Below are 21,006 nucleotides of genomic sequence, written 5' to 3' on the forward strand. Positions count from 1 at the left end.
ACGATCGCGATGGCGAAACGTCTCTCGAGGGTAATATAATTAGAGTTAATAATATTAATTGATGATGGGAAAGCTAAACACAAAATTATTCAATTGTTTATTGTGAACAGTTACCGGGAAAGCACGGAGAAACATACGGGACTTTTGTCTTCGACGACGAGGGACATACCTTGGGAAATGCGCTCGCTTCTGTGATAAATGAATAGTATGTATCATTTAAAATTTATGAATGTAATTTCATCATGGAATATTGTATTTTTATTCTTCCAAATCTTTTCTGCAGTCCAGGCGTGAAAATATGTGGCCACACTGTGCCGCATCCTGCAGAAAAGAGGGTGCACTTGAACATCCAAACAACTGGTGAAAATGTAATTCAAGTATTGAGACGGGGCCTCCAAGATCTTGAGAGAATGTGTGATCACACGATCGAGACATTTAATAAAGCCTACGAAACACATAAAGCTACAAAAGAAGACTCAGTAGATACTACATAACACTGTCATTTTTTTTAGATTCTTAATATGTTACAAATAAGTTTTTATAACTTTTATTAACTAAGAATAAAAAGTTTGTTTAAAGGCATAGAGTCTAAACTTCTTAATAAAACAAATTGAATAATTAAAACGTTTGGATGATTTTCATTAATTATATGTACATATATACATAATATGTATATACTAAATAGTTAACACTAAAACAATTGATGGGATTTCGCTAAAAATTATCAAAGATAACAACTTAGTAATTTTCTAATTTTCTTTTCAGTTAGAAAATAGTTATTCTGATTCTATTTGTGTTATATTTTCATATTCTTAATATTCTGTCTGTTATAAAAAAAAATTAAAATGATTAACAGAGTTAAAATAGCACCATTGATCGTTTTAATGTTAATATAATACATGTATCAACATATTCTGTGATGATACATGCAACATTGATTGTAGTTCCAGCACCTATTGTCTATTAGTTTCTATTTTGCTCAACGAAATGAAGGAAAATAGGAAGTATTAGATTCCTAAGAGGCAAAAAATTGGAAGGGAAAAAAAATAATTATTTTACAATTTTTCAAAGCGCTTTCACAGAGGCTTTATTTAGACAACTTCGGCCGCTCTCGCGCCTCCTTTGTGAGTTTTGGACAGATAATCAGCAAATTCTTGATACGGTGCCTTAGCCAGAGCTTGTTCCTTCCACAAGTCAGGCGTCAGATATGCATAAGTCTTGGCAATCGCAGCGTAAGTAGCCTTGGCAAAGTTACCGAGTGTACAGGTTGATCCTCTAGCTGAAGTATAGCAGTCCTCGATACCAGCCATCTGAAGAAGCTTCTTAGGAACTGGGGCAGATACGATGCCGGTACCTCTGGGTGCAGGTATTAGACGCACCTGTACGGAACCGCACTTGCCAGTTACCTTACATGGCACTGTGTGCGGCTTGCCGATTTTGTTGCCCCAGTAACCACGTCGAACTGGTACAACGGACAACTTAGCCAAAATAATAGCACCGCGAATCGCAGTGGCTACTTCCTTAGAGCATTTTACTCCCAGTCCAATATGTCCATTGCTGTCTCCAATGGCAACGAAAGCCTATAAAATGTTATATTTTAAATACTCTTGTCTTTCTAAAGTTTTATATAGTTCTAGTTACTTTTCTAATTAGTTCAATTTACTGTATCTTTTTCTAATTCTTAGAATTAGACAAAGAAACAATAAGTTAAGTCAAGATTAAAATTTATTTTACATTGATAGAACTGGAAAAAAAATATTTAAAAAATTTACCTTGAAACGTGTACGTTGACCAGCACGTGTCTGCTTTTGTACTGGCATGATTTTTAGAACCTCGTCCTTTAGATCTGGTCCAAGAAATTTATCGATGATTTCGTATTCCTTGATGGGTAAGGAGAACAAATAGATGTGCTCGAGAGACTGAATCTTGCCATCTCTGACTAGACGACCTAGCTTGGTAACAGGGACCCATTCTTTGCTATCCTCCTTGCCGCGTCCACGGCCGCGTCCTCTGCCTCTACCTCTACCACCTCGACCTCTCAGGCCTCCGCGATCACCTCCTGCTCCACGAGAACCAAAACCTCCACGAAAGCCACCGCGTGCGGCTGGAGCAGCGTCCGCCATTCTGTGATAAAAAAATTCATGATAAATTGGATCAGAAATGTCATTTATAATACATCTTACATTTCAATCTTATTAAAAATTGATAATTACTTATTGCACATATTTTTAATATTGAAATTTGCAATAAGCCTGATTAACCTTAAGCGGGCAACATCAACGTCGCCGACATATAGCATTTGAAATATATTAGGAAATACGATGAAAGTATTCATATAAGAATATCCATAGTTTTAACATCTTATACAGATGAACGAAAAATATGGAAAAATGATAGAAAAATTGAGGACTTTTTGAAATATACTCACGTTACTTCTTTCCCTTTCCTCGAAAATTACAGAAGAACCGGAAACACGAGGTGGAAACAAGAAATTAATATGTCTTCGAGATGGCGCTTCCTATGACGTAATATCCGATATTTAAAAAAAATGGCGTGTTCTTATCTAATAACGGGTTCGACATTTAGACATACAAAACAAAAATTTATCATACTATTAACTAAGTGATCGTAAAATATTTAAAACAGAATATTTAAAACAGAAAATATAAAAAAGTAAATAAAATATATTTAATATTCAGTAAAAAAGATTTAGAGAAATATTCTGTTATTCCAAAGTATGCAAACGAAAATATAATTTAGAAAGTAAAAAATGATATTTCTGGAAGAAAAGTAAAAAAAACAAATTTTTATTCATTGTGTATAACAATTTATAAATTTGTTACATTGTATAAACAATACAGAAATAAATATATGAAAATAGAAGTTTTTTATTTATCAGCTTATAAAATATTGTAATAATAAAAAATTCTTATTTTACTTGTTTACCCTTTATATATACTGATACTATATTACGTTCATCACCGGCATATATAAATCTCTGGAAATTCTCTTCGAGTGTATATTCTTTAAAATTATCCAACAAACTGCCTTCTACGTTCATGTCAACGATGAGAGCATCGAATTCTTTGCCTATCATCAAATTACCGACTTTGTCATCAATTGCGAGTGCTAAATCCAATCAATATGTTAATACAATTGTAAAGAGTTTTGAGTAAGAGTATATGGAGTAAAGAGTATTTGTTAAGAGTATATGGATAAGAATATTTCTAATATACAATGGCCAATTTTACCTTTAGCACTTCCCAATGTTGCCATATGGAAGACATCTTTATAACTAAGCGGTGTATAATTATCTCTCGTTAAAGATAAACAATTTGATACTTGTAAAACCGATCTCATTTCATTCAGCATACTGTAACTAGCTGCACCTGAAGCATCTAAGAAAACATATTCATTTTTAATATAATGAATACATTTACCTCATATATATTAAATGAAATTAAAAATTTAGATTTTAAGTTAAATTGTAAAACTTCTCAAACAAAGAGACTCTTGCGACACCTGTTCCAAGTCCGACTTTGATACCGTTAGCCTTTAATCTTTGTACATCGCAAAGCCCGCTTTTCAGATTTGTATTTGAAGAGGGGCAATGAATTACAGCTGTTCCTCGTTCTTTAAGAATAGCAAGTTCGCTGTCTTCAAGATAGACTCCGTGCGCTAATACTGTCTGTAAAAAAGAATCAGATGTTATATATGACTCTCAATTGTTTCAATTTGCTTTTTTAATGAATTAAGAAAATGAAATATTATACTTTATTGGTAAGAAGACCAGCAGCATCATAAACAGCCGTGTACGAAGGCAGATGTGGAAAAGCTTGTTTCACTGCTATTATCTCGTCCTTATTTTCAGAGACATGACTCTACAGACAATAAGGAACATTTTGTGTTTATAATAATAGCTGTATATTGCTGACATAATATTAAACAAGTTCAGTAAATAAAAATACCTGTATATGTACATCTTTCGTCTTAGCGATCTCTGCCAGCTTTTGCATTAATTCCATGTCACAACTCAGTGCGAATCTTGGTGTAATAATCGGCTTTACAAGTGGATTCTGCAACAAGTTTGGAGCAATGCAATATTTTTCTATGATTAATTGTGACATAGAATTGTCTATCTATAATTGAAGAATTGGCAATAAAATACAAGTTTGCATTTACCCCTATTATCTCAATAGATTTTATAAAACCTATGGTATCTACAACTGACGTTAAGGTGCTTTCACAATATCCATCGTCACGTGGAATGTTCATGTTCACTTTTCCAATAAAAGCTCGTTGACCCAATTCAGCAGTTTTTTTTGCAAGAATTGTACATGCATCGGCATATAAAGATGCAAAATAACATGCCGTTGTTGTGCCCATTTTGATGGTCCGTTTCTGCAATGACATGTATATTAGACATAACGAAAAGATATAAGAATATCTGAAATAATTATACATTTTATGATATGATCTTGATTAGAATTGTTTCACGTACCACAACTGCTTCAAACACTCGCTCTGCAAATTCTGTATCATTATACTTTTTCTCTAGCGGAAAGGTATAAATTTCCAGCCAATCCAAAAGACACTTGTTGTAACCCAGTCCAAGATTTGGAAACTGTACTGCATGAGTATGAGCATCAATAAATCCAGGCATCATAAACTGACCATGCGATAAAACTTTAATTTCATCTCGAATTTTCCATTCGAACTTAAAATCTTTCTCGTAATCCTTTGAATTCTCCAAAATTCGAGTAATCTAAATATTACATAGGTAAATTATAATATTTTTTATTTTAAATCTATATTGTATACAAAATGTGTAAAATTAAATCATTAAATACTTTGCCATTATCAACAAATACAGCAACGCTCTCTTTAATAATTAATTCTTCTTTATCATTTGTTTGAATTAACGGACCAAAAAAAACTTGTCGAATCATTGTGTTATATCTTCTATAAATGCTTATATCACTGAAACAAAAATAAATATTATATACATTGTTATTCAATTTCATAATTACATTTAAGATATTTTAAAAACTTTTTTACAGTTTTACACTTTACAGTTATACTTTACAATTATTAAATTTCATAGTTTATTAGAAAGTAAATATATCATAATATATTGTTAATATTATGTAATTTTAATTAAAGATAGATAAAATAAATATATTAATAAAAAAAACTTTATAAAATATATATTAACAAATAATTTTCTTTTGTTATTTTATTATATAGAATATAACAAACGAAAAAAAAATTTCTTTCCAGAATCTAACACTGTAAAATTTTCATAACTGTGAATAAAATATCACTTGACAACTTTCAAGACTCACTGTCGATGCTTTCGTGACAGTTTTCGTAACGCTATCGTAGATAACTCGATCACTTGATTACCTTGTTATCACAGCTGGATTGGTCATTCAAGGATACAGCCATATTACGCAAAGCAGCTGATCTGACTATTAGAGTCATCCAAGTTAGATTAGAAAATAAATACTTCATCTTTGTCATATTGGAAAAAACAAACATGATAAGCTTCGACGGATAAAAATGTTCGCGTGGAATGATACAGTTAATTATCTACATCATGATTAATTGAAAATTGCAGTAACCAACAGGGCCAAAAAAAAATGCGAATTTGTTATACATATTCGCAAAAAATACAGACAGTCGATAAATCTCCAGATGCTGATAATTTCATTTCATACATGCATTATCGATTAATGGTAACTACGTTTTTAAAATATATAATATGAATTAAAAATGAATATAAAAACAATAAAAGCGAAGTAATAATCAGCAGCAATAAAAGTAAAAAGCAATAATGTACATGTACGTTTTTTTCTACAATTATTGCATCAATAATCAAACTTGATGTAATAAAAAAATAAAATTATATAAATAAAAATTGATTATCAATTAAATATAATATATATACGTATATACATCTACGAAATATCAGGATAACGAAATATCATGATAAAAATAAAATTAATATTATAAAGCAAGTTATTCAAAGTTTAACAATTACATAACCTTCTGCATAAGATTATTTTTAATATTTTTTCTGTTGTAAAAAATACGGATAAAAAAATAATAAATCGATTTATTTTGTATTTTGTTAACAATGTTCTTGTCTCCTTAATCCATAATCTGAAAGTTAATTTTTACAGTTTTATCAATGATAGAGAGAGAAAGAATAATTATATGCCAACAAAAAATTAAAATGCATCAAAATGTAGTCAAATTATTCGTTTAATTCTTCTTTATTAACAATACTTTTCTAAATATTTCAAAACATTTAATACAACTTTATTTTATTTTTTAAAAATAATCTGTTAACAAAATAAACGCAATATCCTTGAATATTTTTCAACATTTAAAATCTCAAATAGTTTTTAAATAGTATCTCATTAAAATTTTCCAATAAAGAAATACAAAAAAATACAGACACTATCATATTATTTTTTTAATATAATTCGATGACATATAAATAAACGATTTCTATTTTTTTTAAGTTTCTGATTTCTCATTGCAATCATGTTGAATTACGAATGTCAGAAACAAGAATCATGAATCCTTTCTATTTTATGTCGAGATAAATTAATTCTTCCGTATGCGGGTTTGATAATATAAATTAATTAAAATGTTAAATATTTTTATCATTTCAATTTCTTGCATTAATAAATGAATGTATTATTCAATATCGATGTGTCCATCAGTTTCAGCGCAAATAAAAACTTTGATTAGATTTACAGTTATTTATTAATACATTTACAATATTGCGGATTTTATCTTTTGTCAAACACAAGTAATAGTCGAAAAACATCGATTTATTTCGCATGAAGTGTAGAAATATTTATCGATTTGTCGTTTCTGAAGCCATGATACAAACACAGTTGCAATGAGGAACCGAAAACTTTAATCACAGCACTCGCGGCTAAAGCGTGACTTCACTAGAAGGCGAAACGAACTCTGCAATTATTAATTTATTCAGCCTTTCCATAATTGACATATGTTACAATCTACACTTAGTCTTGCTACTTATTTTACTGATACAGCTAATCAGAACGCAAGAAAGTCACATTGGATGAGGCGCCGCGTTCCTTATCTGACCGCATTTGTCGAAAACGTATCCGATCAACCGTTTGTTTAACGGTTCTTGGCAAACGTTTAATGACATTGCATGAATCATATAAAATACGAAGAAGAAAATTATAATACTCAACAGCACTATATGCCATATTGATAATATTCTTCTTTCTCGTCTTAATAGGAAAGATTGTGACGATTTTACGCTAAAAAAAGAAATTACATTAAAAAAGGCAACAATTTTAGATAAAGCGATAAAAAGAAATTGAAGGAAAAAATTAATTACCTCGATCTACTCTCAGAATTAATACTTTCATTGTCAGAAACTTCAGAAGAAACTTCCTCTTTTACGTTCGTCCAAACCTCATTATCAATTATCGCACAATTTATTGTACTTTGGCCATTAGAATGATTCAATCGTAGCATGTTGTTATTTTCCTCTCTCGAGCTACGACGAGATTCAGCCTGCTCGAAAATACCTCGTAATTCACTGATGCTATTGGAACTTCTGTTTAAAAATATTTTTTTTAATTCAATGTAGTATAACATTGTATTTTTTAAATATTTAATAAATGTTTTAAGCGTTAAGAAATTTAAATATCATATAATATCATATAATAATAATCAATAGTCTAAGTCAATAATATTACTAACTCGGTACGATGTAGTTTTTCGATTTCCCATTTTGGGGATTCGGAGCTGAATGATGGTCTCCTGAGAGTCATGCGTCCGGAAACAGAATTTCGCTGTCTCATAGTGTCCTGTATGGAGCAAAACGTGAAAAATATAGACAAATGTATAAAAAGAATAAAAAGAAAAAATAAATAGGCAATCATGCATGTCAATGTTAGTACAAAGTACTGCAGAAACATAAGAAGATAACCCTGTTGAAATATTAGGCTGTAAAAGCAAAAATTTAAAGCTAAAACAGTAAAAGACAAATTGCCTTTGTCATATCCTGTGCGTTGCCCATCGGCCGAGACATTGTGGCTACGCTGGCTCTTCTCCTAGCCATCTAAAAAAAAAAATGGACGAAAAAGACTATACCAAACATTAACCGATAGAACGGAATTAAGAAAAAAAATGAGAGTGCAAGTTGTAAGTGCATAAAAAAATTGCTGCGAAAATGTGTAAACGTGCGAGTGCACAACAACGAAGCGATGGAAAGTGCGAAACAAGATATGATGGATATCTAACATGTGATGAAAAGCTGGCGAAAAAAAGCGATGAACATGAATTTTTCAATATTTTCGAACCATCATACGATTATTGGCGGGTGTACCGCTCCTGTATCTGATGCGAGGTAGTTCATCGTTGAGCTCGCTGGCATTCTCCTCTATCATTATATTGTTGTCTACTAGGATCTGTCTGGAAACGAACAGCGTGCACTATCATCGATACTATCTCATTGTTTCGAAAACAAAGGGAGAGAGAACTTCACATCAAATACTAACAAATCTTTCACAAATCTTTCTAAGAATATTTATTCCGAATTTATTCGATTATCAACTGATCTCTATATGAAAGTAAACCTTTAAAGATCATGAATATCACATTTTGAAAGCAATGTCAAAACTCAAAAAACAAATTGGATGACGAAGCAAGGCGAATAGAGAAAGGTGATAAGTCTGATCCTCACTTGGTCTCGGCGACATTGGTGATCAGCTTCTCACATCGGGAATGCAGCACTTGGAGATATTTGTCGGCCAATAAAATAGCTCGGGATACCCTACGCTCCTGCTGCACGGCGCCTAGAGTCTCGGCCGCGCAAGACACCCTGTGCGCACATCGCACGATCATGTCCAATTGATGCCTGACTCGTTCCACCCGCTCCACGGATTCTCTATCCGTGCATAGTGGCGCGAGTTCCTGACGTTACGCAAAATTCAATCCCTTCAACGAATCATGGAGAAAGACTACTTGCTAACTGGCAAATGCTTCGCGATAAAATTAGATACATTTCAACGATTTAGCCGAAAGTTCTATACGATTGCTTAATAAGCAACAAGATATTTTCATATTCGCTTGCCTGAATGTCCTGCTGCATCTTCCGCACTTCGTAGGAAAGGTTTTTCTCAGATTGGTCGCGTTGTCGAAGTGACATCGCTATCCTTCGCGGTAAAGTCAACCTTTCTGTGCAGAGGCATAACGAGAACGCTATGTACTTCTTCTACAATAGAAGTAGTGTCATGTAATTATCCGTAAAAATATCTTACAATTCTTATACTTAGAATGTGCTTATTTACCTGCAGTTCAAATTCATTTGAATTCTCCCTAAAAATAAAAATTGTTCAACAATTAATTAAATGGTATGATCAATTACAATAATTTGTTTATCGATTAATTAAATTAAATACCAAGTTTACTACGCACCTGATCGCTAATTCAATATCCGATAAATTAGCTAGATTTATGCAGACTGGCCCAGATTCCTGCAGACGAATATCCATAAGACTTGGGAAGACTTTCATTCGTTGATTACTTTCCGGAATCAAAAATGCATTTTTTTTGCAACGGCATTCCAATCGACCGAGGTTCTCGCCCTCCGAATATGATCTTTTCATATTTAAAGCCAACTGTAATAACAAAATAATATTTTGAAATAAACAATAAAAGAAGTGCAACAGGAATTCGATAAATGCGTTCGCTGAGCCTTTCATAAAATTAGCGGATGTCCGCTATAAATTATCTCTCGGTATCTGACTTTCAAGAATAACGAAAGAGAATTGCATACTACATAAAATTTTGTTGATCTCCGCTAATTATCAGTACATACATATGCGAGAATAGAGAAGTTTGAAGCGATAAAAACAGTTAACTTGGCACAGATGTACTTCCAGTAGTAATTTGACCTTCGTTCCATATGCAAGCGTTATAGCATCACGTTCGGATAAATATTATCGGGAAAAGAATAAAAATGCGAGAGAATCGCGTGCTTTCCAGCGTAATTAAAACTTGTAATTGAAAGATAGAATAAATAATAACAGGCTCGAAAAAAAGAGACAAATAATTCGATGGAATTCTGTTAAAGGAAATTATTATGAACTTCTTTTACTCTGATGATTAATTACTGCCTATGAACACGGCGAGTGGAGAGAATATAGTGAGAATTTCGGCAGCCTTTTCTCTTCTCGCTTTTCTACTAATATCTGTCGAAAGTTTACGTGGCAAACTTAAGGCAAATATTATTTCTCATATCAAACGAGATATACCGCCGGATGTAGAAGGGGCACGTGCGTTGTGATGCTATCACACTTCAATGTAATATTTATAACTTCGTAATATTCCGGTGGAATTTTACCTATAAAAGAAAGATGCAATGCCATTCATTAATTAATAAATTATCTATAAATAATGTACCAGTTTTCTATTATATAATAGCATTCATACTATATTATATAACTGTAATATAATAGAATTATTGCAAAGTCACTTCGGGGGAGGGAGATGAGAGTGGGGGGAATCAGCAATTCTTTATTGAATGCTATAAAAGCTTTCTTGATGCATATAAAGGAATAAATATTTAACGTTACATAAAATTTGCGTAAGATAGTTAAATGAGCTAATAGATTCTTATCGTGGAAAAACATTTATTTAATGTATATGTTCATGTAATTTTCTTCCTTTAGAATTACAGTAAAAAATATAAAAATACGAAGAGTCTATAAGTATAGTTAATTAAAACATAGATAATGCGAAGAAGTAATGAAACTTTAGTCGACCGGCGTAAACGAATGGAAATCGCCACAAAACAACTTATAAGGTAAAAACTCGCGATCAACCTTGTTGTTACACTGGAATTTTCGCCACAGATCTGTAATGATCGGTGCAATTGTGTCAGTAAAAATCGATATAATTGAACGAGTAAATAACAGAGACATTCCCGACTTGCCATCAGTAAATAAAATCAAAAAAGAACAGAAACTTTCAAATTTGCAAAGTATATATTATTTGTGAAGGCGATTAATATAAAAGATAAATAAAGAAATGAACGCGATTAAACATAAATCATAGTTGGAACTTGTCACGAAATGTTTTCACAGTAAATATAATCGACTTGATCATATATTTGCGATGGCGAGGTATTTATTAGCTGAGAGTTAATAAATTATGATAGAAAAGACGCTGTATCTAGTAGATAACAAATTAATTAGCGTTCCATGCTCAGAATAAATTGAAAAAAATCGCGTGGCTTTGAAATATGTGCGACTGTCTTGTGGCTATTTTAGACAACGCGTTAAACGAGATACATGTTTATTTACTATTCACATGTAAATGTGAGCATAAAGGAAAAAAGATATAATTTTCAAACAAGAAAATTATCACGAAGCGATAAGTTACCTCTATCTTTTCGAAAAACTAAAAAGAATGAAAATATACTATAAAAAAAATATAATTGCTTTTATATATAACACATTTCACGGACATCAGATGCCTCACGTCTTTAGAAATTATTGTAAACTTATTCATGTATTCGATTCGTACAATACATAATCACATAAAATGTTCAATAAAGTAGACAAATATTACATCAAGAATTAAAAAAGAATCGTATAACCAGTTTTTCAAGAAAATCTCGCTGCAAATCCGTTTCCAGGGAAATCTTTTTATTTTATGCACGTGGAAGTGCGATTAAGATGTCTCTCTCAGAATAATAAATAACAAAGCGTCAAGGTTACTTAAACTCTCTATTGCAAATATTGAGACTCGCGTATACTAATTGCTGGATTATTACTGCATGAGCCGATAGCGGTCTAGCGACACGATGACCGCGTGTCAAATAATTGCGACATTCCTTACGAGTAATTAGTGCCAATTGACCGCAGATTTATCGCTGATCGTTCCCATAAGCAGTAATAATTGCCAATCTCAATTGCGTGGCTGACCGTGATGAAAATGCTCGCCTGTTGAGGTCGCGTTTTCTGCTGAAGCACAACTTAATTGTTTTCGTGATTGAGCGACTGTCAGTGCTCAAGTTACACGCGTCGAGCAGGCTATTTCACCCAATTTAATCAAATCCAACAGCGTCGCGAATCAAATAGGTCCTTAATTTTTCTTTTGTTCCGCGTGCGGGATGTTCCAGAAAAGGAAAGCTACTTCTAAATTTATATCTAAATCTTCTCGATCTACCAACCTGTGGTATTTCTCGTTTCATCTCCAACAAGTTTCTTTCGCGCGCTTTTTCATCGTTTTGCACCGCGTTCTTGCACGGCACTACTTTTATCGAATCCGAATCGGTCAACGATGCGGACGGCGCGACATTGACGATTTTGTCGACCTCATTCACGACTTCTTCAGCGATACTGCATCGATCATTGGACCCCGTTGTCGGTTTGCACTCGCCGTTGCCTGATACGGCTAAACTGTCCTCGCGATTCGACATTTGGCTATCGACTGACCGTTCGATTCGCGACTGACTCTCGCCGTCGACTCTTTGCACGCATGTCAAGGAGTGGGGATCCTTTAAATCCATGATCTTCGCTAAATCTGTGGGAGAAAATGAAATCGATGATCTAATAAGACAGCTTGTGAGAAATTTCCACGATGTCTCCTTCTAAGACGGATGTGAGAAGTCGAAGGTGATTGAGAGGATTATATTATCATACTTCGACGCGCGCAGTAAATTTTTTTTATCGTACTATTAAATTATGTGATGTGCATTAATAAGTGTGTTATATATTACATAGTCTTCATATCCTAGCTTGATCGAGATTGGCTATCTAATAAGATTAATTAAAATGGAGATACTTACCAGTTTGATCACACAATAGACAGCGATTAGACACTAAGTGTGCTTGCGAAACAGTCTTGTTTAAATATGGTGTAGATTCGAATACCACATTCTTCATCTTGCATTTGTCTATAAATGTCGAAGATGAATGCATGGAAACGTCGTCATCTTTCTTGTTCCCAACGATAAGAGAAAAATCGAATTCAGTAGAATTCATTGAAACGGGAGAAGCACAGTCAGAAGCCTCGACGATTCTATGTAATTCGTTTTTTGCTTCCAGTGGAAATTTCAAGCGCGTGGGCGCCAAATGAATCTTTCTAAGTATCGTCTGCTCGACCGGTATTTCATCGTCTAGGCTATATTGGAATTGCTTTTCCGGCGTAGAGTTCGTGGAATCGCTGTCGCTTTCTCTGTTGCGATAACCGTGATTAAACGCATAGTTCATCACAATATTTCGCTCCCAATCGGTGATCTTGTTGATTTGCGAGGAAGAGTTGTATGGAGTGCTCGATGATTGCTTCACTTCCAAATTAGATCCCTGATGATCCTTAAGCGGATCCTGTACCGCAACAATGTCGAACGGACGGCAGTAGACAGAAATTTTTCTGCGGGGACTCGCTGGATTGCTTATGTTATTCACTTCAGATATTTGTTCACTTGTACAATTCCACTTTATCTCTTCCGATGTGGCCAATGCCTTCGAATCCACTTTGAGAATACTTGATCCTTTTGACATTTCACTCGATCGATTTTTCTCGAAATGTTCCTTGGAAACGTCGCGTATTTCCGCAGTAAACAGCACAGATTTCTCGTCGTGGTCTTCCTGCGTTAGACCATCTCCGCATGCGAATGAAATATCGATAGTATTTGTTTCAGGATTTTGATAACCAAATGTTTGCCTCGAGTCTTCCACGGCTAGCGAAGATAATTGTAAATCCGACAGCAACGTGTGTATCGATCGGTTCCTATTAACAAAATGATCATTCGATTATCAGCAACATAGTTCCAATTAACATTTGTATTATTATTAAATACATTCACAATACGCGACATTTCACGACCACATTTCTTTTTTTATAATGATATTTCGTAGCAAATTAATTTTGAACTACATATTTTATAAGCAACTGGACCTTAAATTCCCGGCTAGCGGGCAATCTTTGCGATCGGTAGATCGAAGAGCGCTAAGAGTGCTTTCGATGATGTTGTGTAACTCTTTGATGATAGGTTCGATTTTGATGAATCGATTTTGGACATTCGGGGACATCTTTATAACTCTCGAGAACAAGTCATCATCTTCGTTATTCGCATAGTGCGTTATTGACCACAGACCCGTTTCTACTTTCAGCTGGCTAGAATAGCGATTATAGCAAAGAGAAGTTAAAGAATACGCAAGCTAAATACACCGAGTATACTTAACGCATTGATGCGGTAAATTAGAATTTACAAAGTCGATTATTTAACTTTTAGCCATTATAGACCATTCCACTTAATGTTCATAACACTCGATGATATATTTTTGCACGAGATAATTATTTAAATGTCAGCAATAGTTTGCGGCGTAACACAAATGTATAACGCGAATCTGTCAAATTTTTAATAATCTTGAAATTTTGGAATCTCTTATGTAATCTTTTTAAAAATAGTTGCAAATAATGTACTTATAGCGATTACAGGAACTAATGAAAAAGCGTTTTTGCATAATTAAAGAAATTCATATTTGTAAAAATAATAGTCGTCAAATCGCTAAATGACATCAATCTCTAAAACAATATATTCAAAATGTAATATTCATTATTTACGTTCGTTTTATGTAATATTTGTATGATAAAATTTAAGAAAAAAATAATTATAATTAATATGCAAATTCTTTCACGAGGGAAGAGTTAGCGAAAATATTTTTTATTAAAAATTTATATGAAAAAAAATTGTTCCCTTTATTTTTCCATATTTCGCAAAGGCTGAGGTCGATCTTGAGTCATAAACAATTCGTGTAAACAGAGACTAATTAGAACTGCACACGTGATACACATAGATTTAGCGATTATGCCATTAAGGCAATAAATCAAACTGTTCTTCTTGCTATGCGCGTTTAATGTTTGCATTACATCAATGCTGTCTGTGTCTATATCTTATTGTTAAGTACGCACATGTGTCACGTTCGTAATTGTTCTACTAGTTTCCCATTGATTAATCTCTATTACTCCTGATTTGGCGCGAATTAATCTTTTACATTTTATATCCCCGATCTTCTTTCGAAGAACTTATGCTAAACTTGTCCTCAAAACTTTGTGATTGTGAACTTAATGATTGTTGAAGTCGAGAGATCGTTCTAAGAATCGCTGTCCACAATCTTATATCGTGTGATAAGTTTCTTTGCGTTGAAGATAATTTTCCGATTGAATGAGGAAGCAACTTCGATGTATGTGCATATGATTTTTTCGAGTTGCCCGAAATATCGTTCTCGAGGTATCGACACGCGCGACAGGAAAGTCCGGAGCATACTGATTGCATTAGCCTGGTAAATCGATCTCCCTAGCAGTGCTGACGTCTTCTCCTGCATCGTGTAGCCGGAGATAATTTCCGGATTGCATTTCGAAAGATCTCTATAACGCGATTGCGATAATTCCCTGTGTAAAAAATACGTAACAATGTATTTTCTCTCGTAGCATTCACTGCAAATCCAAATATAAAAGTGACTACAATATATGTGTGTATAATTAGTTTTTCATGTAAAAATGTCATTACACGGTTAAATGTCTCAATCCATTTCTATAAGCGATATAATGCATTATTTTTATACGGAAAATCAATTATATACCAATTATATTAGTCACTTTTTACACGCATAGATTGTGATATTCTTAGTTCTCGCAACGCAAAAAAATTGTTTTAAGGAAAAAAAAATAATAAACGCTTAAGAATATTTCTTCGATATATGTGATGTGTCAATTCCAGTTTGTTGACGAAGTTTCATTATCGTTTTGCGGATAAATTTCTTAAAGAAGAAATTTTATGATAAAAATTTATCTAAGCGCATTTATAATAATATATTTCTAATAAGCGTTTAATAGTGAATTCGAAAGAAAAACAAATGCTGGGATTAAGTTCCAACTATGGAACTTTCGAGCTTGCAAATTAGGAAAAGATGGATCAAGGCGCAAGTATGATAGTCGGTAAATATTTTTGTTGGGGTGCGAGAACTGAGAAGGAAATCATGATTTAAGACGAGATTCGCGGTAACTCGGTTATTTTTACTGGTGGACTGTCATTCGAGGGCGTTGTCATATATGCAGATCATATAAGCAACGAGCAACGCGGCACTGCTATTTTTATGGGAAACCCTGAAGATCCGCCCGCTATGTTTGACCTTGAGCCAGATATTCAAATCAAATGGTCATTCGTTTCGGAAATCGAAGCAATATTTCTTCCGTTTATGCGACATATATGTTCGAGATTATGGCGTCTATAAGCGGAACGATGTTTCGATCTTTCATAAAAATCAACTCGTCCATAAAGTCCTTTACTAATGTAAAAAGCATAGGAATTAAATCGATATAACGACTTATAATAGACTCTTTTTCCAGAAATTAATCATCTCCATTTTGATTTATGGTACGCTGACAACTTCGAATACAAGCGCACAAGTGTTACGCATCGATGTTTCATGCGAATGTTGTTAACTTACGATGCGTGCGTCGACAACAGATCCCAGAAACTTCTGACGCCAAATTGCTCCAAACTGCTGGTTGCATTTGTCGGCTCGACTTGGAGCTGTGTGCTCGAATCTTGTCTCATGTTTCTTCTCGTGATCTCTTCTGTCATCTGCGAAAAGACGTGAATAGATAAAAGAACAAGGCAAAAAAAAAGTGAGAAAGATCATATACATAAAATCGAAGAGCGTGTGTCGCTTTGTCATGAAAATTAGCATTCATTGCGATCAACCAACTATAGTAATGTTGCGACAAGTACAACGCGCGTGTCAAGGTGATTGTTTAAGTTATGCCGTATACCTTATCAACATTAAAAAGACGTTAGCGATGAAAGAAAAATTCTAAAATAAAAACAAGAATAAAACTTACCATATTTAATAGAAAAGATACTTTGTGCCTCAATATATCAATATTATGAGTTTTTGCGTCCATGTCTTGCGAATTAAAGTAAGATAGATCATCGACAGAGCCCCGCATCGTAACAAAAAATTGTATAACTCTGAAAATCAATCGCAAATAAAACGTAAAGTAAGCTCAACTAAAATCGTTAAATCGGGAAAACCGATTAATAGAGGAAATAAAAAATAATTAAACTGAAATATAATGACTTTTCTAGTTGTTCCAATATCGTAACAATCTTAGCATCGTATTCGTTTAATTCTTCCTCGAGTTCTTGTATATTATTTCTGCTGTAGTCAGTTGTAAAGCCCTGAAATATGTAAAATATAATATTAAGAAAAAAATTCAAATCTCTATTAAAATCATATCACTTATATATTATATATTAATATATAATTACTTATATATTATATTAATCACTTATATATCTTATATTAATGCGAGCATTAAAAAAGTCCTATTCGAAATATTTTCACTTACTGAAGCTTTCAATTCCATATACAATGAATCTTCCATCGATACTTTTATCGACTTATAAGGTGTGCTATGTAGGTAGCATTCATCTTCGTCCAAAACTGGTGATAACGAGAGCTATAAATAATCATACCAATTATATCGCGAGAAATTATTTTTACAATTTATATTTCTATAACATTAATAGTTTACTCTTTCTTCGGTAGAACATGCATTAAGGACCGATAACGATTGGAGTTCCACATTTTCGTCCATGAGTTTACGATTCTTTTCACGCAAATTCTGCAATATATGATTTGTTATAGCATTATAATTCGTTGTACATGGTTATATGAATACCAAGTGATACTTCAAACTTACATGAATCGTGTATTCGTAGTCCTCTTTCATGCTAATATTCGTGTCCTTGAGTTTGGTTATTATAGTTTTTAATTGATAATAATTGTTTTCCTTTTCGTCAAATTCTTCTTGTATTTTGGTGATCAATTTCAAACACTCCATTTTCTCTTTAGTGATCTTCTCTAGTTTTTCTTTTAAAGATGGTATAGCTTGTATCTATTTATTTGTATGTTAAAAACAATAAAAGTATTTAAAAATTGAGTATAATAAAGATTCTTTATAATCAAATATTTATTATTTATAATCAATCATTTATTATTTATAATACAAATTTATTCAAAATGTCGAATACTATATTATATCCAAGAATTCATATTTGAACATTAGTTACGAAGAATTATGCAGAAAAATACAAAATAAAAATGTAAACGTGTAATTTCTACGTCTAAACGGAAATCATGAATAGCTTCCTATAAAATAAGATGCAATTAGTTTTTTTACCTCAATTTCCGCGGCTTCCAATTGCTTCAACAAGTTCTGATGCTCTTTCGTATATCTTTGAAGAGCCAAGGTCATAGTCTTTTCATTCTTAATCAACTCATTTAATTGATCTCTTTGCTCATCGTTTTCCTTTTCGAATTGCTGACATTTGTGAACATAATGTTTTCTGCATTAATAAAACACATATATAATATCGCATAAGCATAAACATCATAAGAATATATTAATATAAATCAATTTTTTGAAATTATCCATAAAGAACATTTGGATGTAAATCATACGCACAGCTGTTTCTCGGTAATACTGTGTTGTTGTTTGAGATTGTTGATTGATCTTTCATGTCGCTCGAGCTCGTCACGAAGGACATTGTTTTCCTCGCAGAGTTTTCGAAATTTCATATTTCGAAACTCTAATTTCACGATATCATTAGTCAAATCCATAGTTTTCATTGAAGAGTCTGCGTCGTTCACGAGGCTACGGCAATTAGCATATGTCATGTATTATTACCAACCGTTGTACAAATAAAAGTTATTATTACATAACATAACGCACATCCTACATTAAACACATTAATTTGTCTTTATGTACTATACACAATATATTTATTTAACACTAGAAATACATGTTTCTTACTCACTAAAAAGAGAATAAATAAATAAATTACTGAAAATAAAATATGAAAATAAAAAAAGAAATAAATGAGCTAATTTTTCTTATGAAAATATAATTATTGAAAAATAAAAAAATTTCAGACTCTTATTTTTTATACAAGAAATGTAATTAATCTAAAAATAACGATCAATAATGATTGCTTAATCTTTCTAGTGTTAATGCGTAACAAAAGAGATCGTATTGAGAGAACTAAGTGTTTATCCATATCAAGTAATTTATGATCAAATCATTAATTAAAAAAACTCATAAAACATAAAAAGTCATATATCTTCATATATGTCTATTTTTCTGTTTATTGAACTTATCGTTAAACTTAGTTAAGATATATATGAAAGTATATCTAGGAAGATATATATCTTCATATATACTTTCACTGAGTCTAAGTTCAATAAACAGAAAAACAGATACAGTTGATGCACTTAGTGCTACAAATGTATTGCCAAAAAAATTTATAATATAATTAAAATAATTCGTCTATTATTTACATGCATGTTTTAAATTCATTGTATCCATTATAATATAATATTACGATACAATCTGGACCAAATATTCCACTTCTTATACCGATCACAAATCATAATCAACAAATCAACGGTCAAGATCGAATGCGTCTATCACTATCATAAACGTGTCAGCATCGCATCGATAAATTAATTCTAAATTCTTCGATTTCGCAATGAACATTCGCAACAATAACTAAGCTGCTGCATTCAACAATTCGTAATAATTGGAAGAGATTCACACGAGCGCTTCGCGCGCGATCAATCGTGGAGGACACGTAAATAATTCCAGAAATAAATTAGCCAATTTCTCCTTTTTATAATCGTGATCGGCGCATTAACGAGATCACCAGATATGACCACAGGCGAGCAACGACTGAACATCACATGCGAATTGCATAAGAGATATCGCATGCCGATTTCCAGCTGCCACAATATTCGTCACACACACCGCACGAATAACACCTGTGTGTCGCTTATTCGACTCTATTGGGACCAGCGACGAGAAATTGGCGGTGCTCCGCTACTAGGGAACTTCCATTAGAAGATATACATATCCATTAGAAGATATATATATATATATACATGTATAAATACACATTAGAAGATATCCATTAGAAAATATACAAATACATATATATATACATGTATAAATACACATGCATACATGTACAGAATGCTCAAACAAAGAATAAACAACTAACGAATTGAAAAGAATTAAACACCCAATGAACACAAAGTTACATGTAACGTACCAATTGTAATTTCCCTACTCAACAATATAATCATAATATAACAAAAATGTTACAATTATATTATTGAGTAGGAAACTACAACAGATACATTACATATAACTTGTGTTCACTGAGCATTCTTTTCAATTCGTCAGTCGTTGTTTCGCTTCGTGCTTATGTCAGTTATATCGAACAAAATTTCGGCACGCATTTTTTCGCGGTTGGCAATCAATCTTTATCACGAGCGACTGTGGTACAGGCTACTACAGTACGATTCATGCTCACAATATTCGCATTACTCGTCCTTGTTTAACTTCATAAACAACAATGATGAAATGACTCCAAGAGAATCGAATCGCAGTCGGTAGGCTGCATATAAGCGATCGGTTATATACGCAGACATAGTGCAACGTGGCATTTCCCGCTTAAAAAAGCTCGTGGAATTAAATAGAAATAAAAAATATAACTATCTATGCATTCTAAACTTAGAATGTTAAATCTATATCTTTCATTCATGAATTCCCTATGAATAGTCGTCTATGTTGAGTTCGTTGCATTGATATATATATATATATATATATACATATATATATATATACCAAGTATCCTATTATATATATAAGCATACAATTTCGCAGATTCGACCAAATTTTGAATTGATTTGCCTCGAATTCATTCCTGTGATTTCTTTCGGTTTTCTCAGATAGGATCGCTCTAATAAAATTTAACGAGCAGTATACGTCGTTCGCGCTATACGCATCGAAATAAAGAAAGTAAACTGGCTCGATGCTCTGAACTCATTTGAATAAACGTATATGCGCCGGTATATACAATATACG

At 32.7% G+C, this 21,006-nt stretch overlaps 4 protein-coding genes across 4 annotated transcripts in view; 1 reads left to right on the top strand and 3 right to left on the bottom strand.

Annotated features, from left to right (window-relative positions):
• The first annotated feature begins 9 nt into the window (after positions 1-9).
• Positions 10-494, top strand: LOC105618050 (probable DNA-directed RNA polymerases I and III subunit RPAC2). The gene is made up of 3 exons (XM_012199588.1): positions 10-30; positions 111-205; positions 284-494. Exons 1-3 carry the CDS (start codon positions 10-12, stop codon positions 492-494), a joined length of 327 nt encoding a protein of 108 aa, XP_012054978.1.
• Positions 495-1,063: 569 nt separating this feature from the next.
• LOC105618052 (40S ribosomal protein S2) lies at positions 1,064-2,123 on the bottom strand. The gene is made up of 2 exons (XM_012199590.1): positions 1,773-2,123; positions 1,064-1,580 (listed from the first exon to the last, which is right to left on the bottom strand). The coding sequence occupies exons 1-2, from the start codon at positions 2,121-2,123 to the stop codon at positions 1,092-1,094; spliced, it is 840 nt and encodes a 279-aa protein (XP_012054980.1). The 3' UTR covers positions 1,064-1,091.
• An 806-nt stretch (positions 2,124-2,929) lies between these two features.
• LOC105618051 (guanine deaminase) lies at positions 2,930-4,949 on the bottom strand. The gene is made up of 8 exons (XM_012199589.1): positions 4,851-4,949; positions 4,502-4,765; positions 4,183-4,401; positions 3,969-4,076; positions 3,774-3,881; positions 3,523-3,688; positions 3,252-3,398; positions 2,930-3,129 (listed from the first exon to the last, which is right to left on the bottom strand). The coding sequence occupies exons 1-8, from the start codon at positions 4,947-4,949 to the stop codon at positions 2,930-2,932; spliced, it is 1,311 nt and encodes a 436-aa protein (XP_012054979.1).
• A 2,144-nt stretch (positions 4,950-7,093) lies between these two features.
• Positions 7,094-21,006, bottom strand: part of LOC105618053 — a 17,593-nt gene continuing 3,680 nt past the window's right edge. The window contains exons 4-23 of the mRNA XM_012199592.1: positions 18,547-18,735; positions 18,262-18,427; positions 17,782-17,976; positions 17,614-17,703; positions 17,428-17,538; positions 17,157-17,257; positions 16,918-17,047; positions 16,524-16,660; positions 13,969-14,187; positions 12,857-13,800; positions 12,239-12,591; positions 9,478-9,680; positions 9,351-9,378; positions 9,134-9,274; positions 8,744-8,973; positions 8,361-8,472; positions 8,051-8,119; positions 7,759-7,865; positions 7,391-7,612; positions 7,094-7,310 (exon numbers count right to left, since the gene is read on the bottom strand). Coding sequence (XP_012054982.1) covers positions 7,094-7,310; positions 7,391-7,612; positions 7,759-7,865; positions 8,051-8,119; positions 8,361-8,472; positions 8,744-8,973; positions 9,134-9,274; positions 9,351-9,378; positions 9,478-9,680; positions 12,239-12,591; positions 12,857-13,800; positions 13,969-14,187; positions 16,524-16,660; positions 16,918-17,047; positions 17,157-17,257; positions 17,428-17,538; positions 17,614-17,703; positions 17,782-17,976; positions 18,262-18,427; positions 18,547-18,735 — 3,964 coding nt within the window. The remainder of the gene's footprint in view (positions 7,311-7,390; positions 7,613-7,758; positions 7,866-8,050; positions 8,120-8,360; positions 8,473-8,743; positions 8,974-9,133; positions 9,275-9,350; positions 9,379-9,477; positions 9,681-12,238; positions 12,592-12,856; positions 13,801-13,968; positions 14,188-16,523; positions 16,661-16,917; positions 17,048-17,156; positions 17,258-17,427; positions 17,539-17,613; positions 17,704-17,781; positions 17,977-18,261; positions 18,428-18,546; positions 18,736-21,006) is intronic.

The sequence above is a fragment of the Atta cephalotes genome (genome assembly GCF_000143395.1).
Source record: "Atta cephalotes unplaced genomic scaffold scaffold00015, whole genome shotgun sequence".
NCBI lineage: Eukaryota > Metazoa > Arthropoda > Insecta > Hymenoptera > Formicidae > Atta > Atta cephalotes.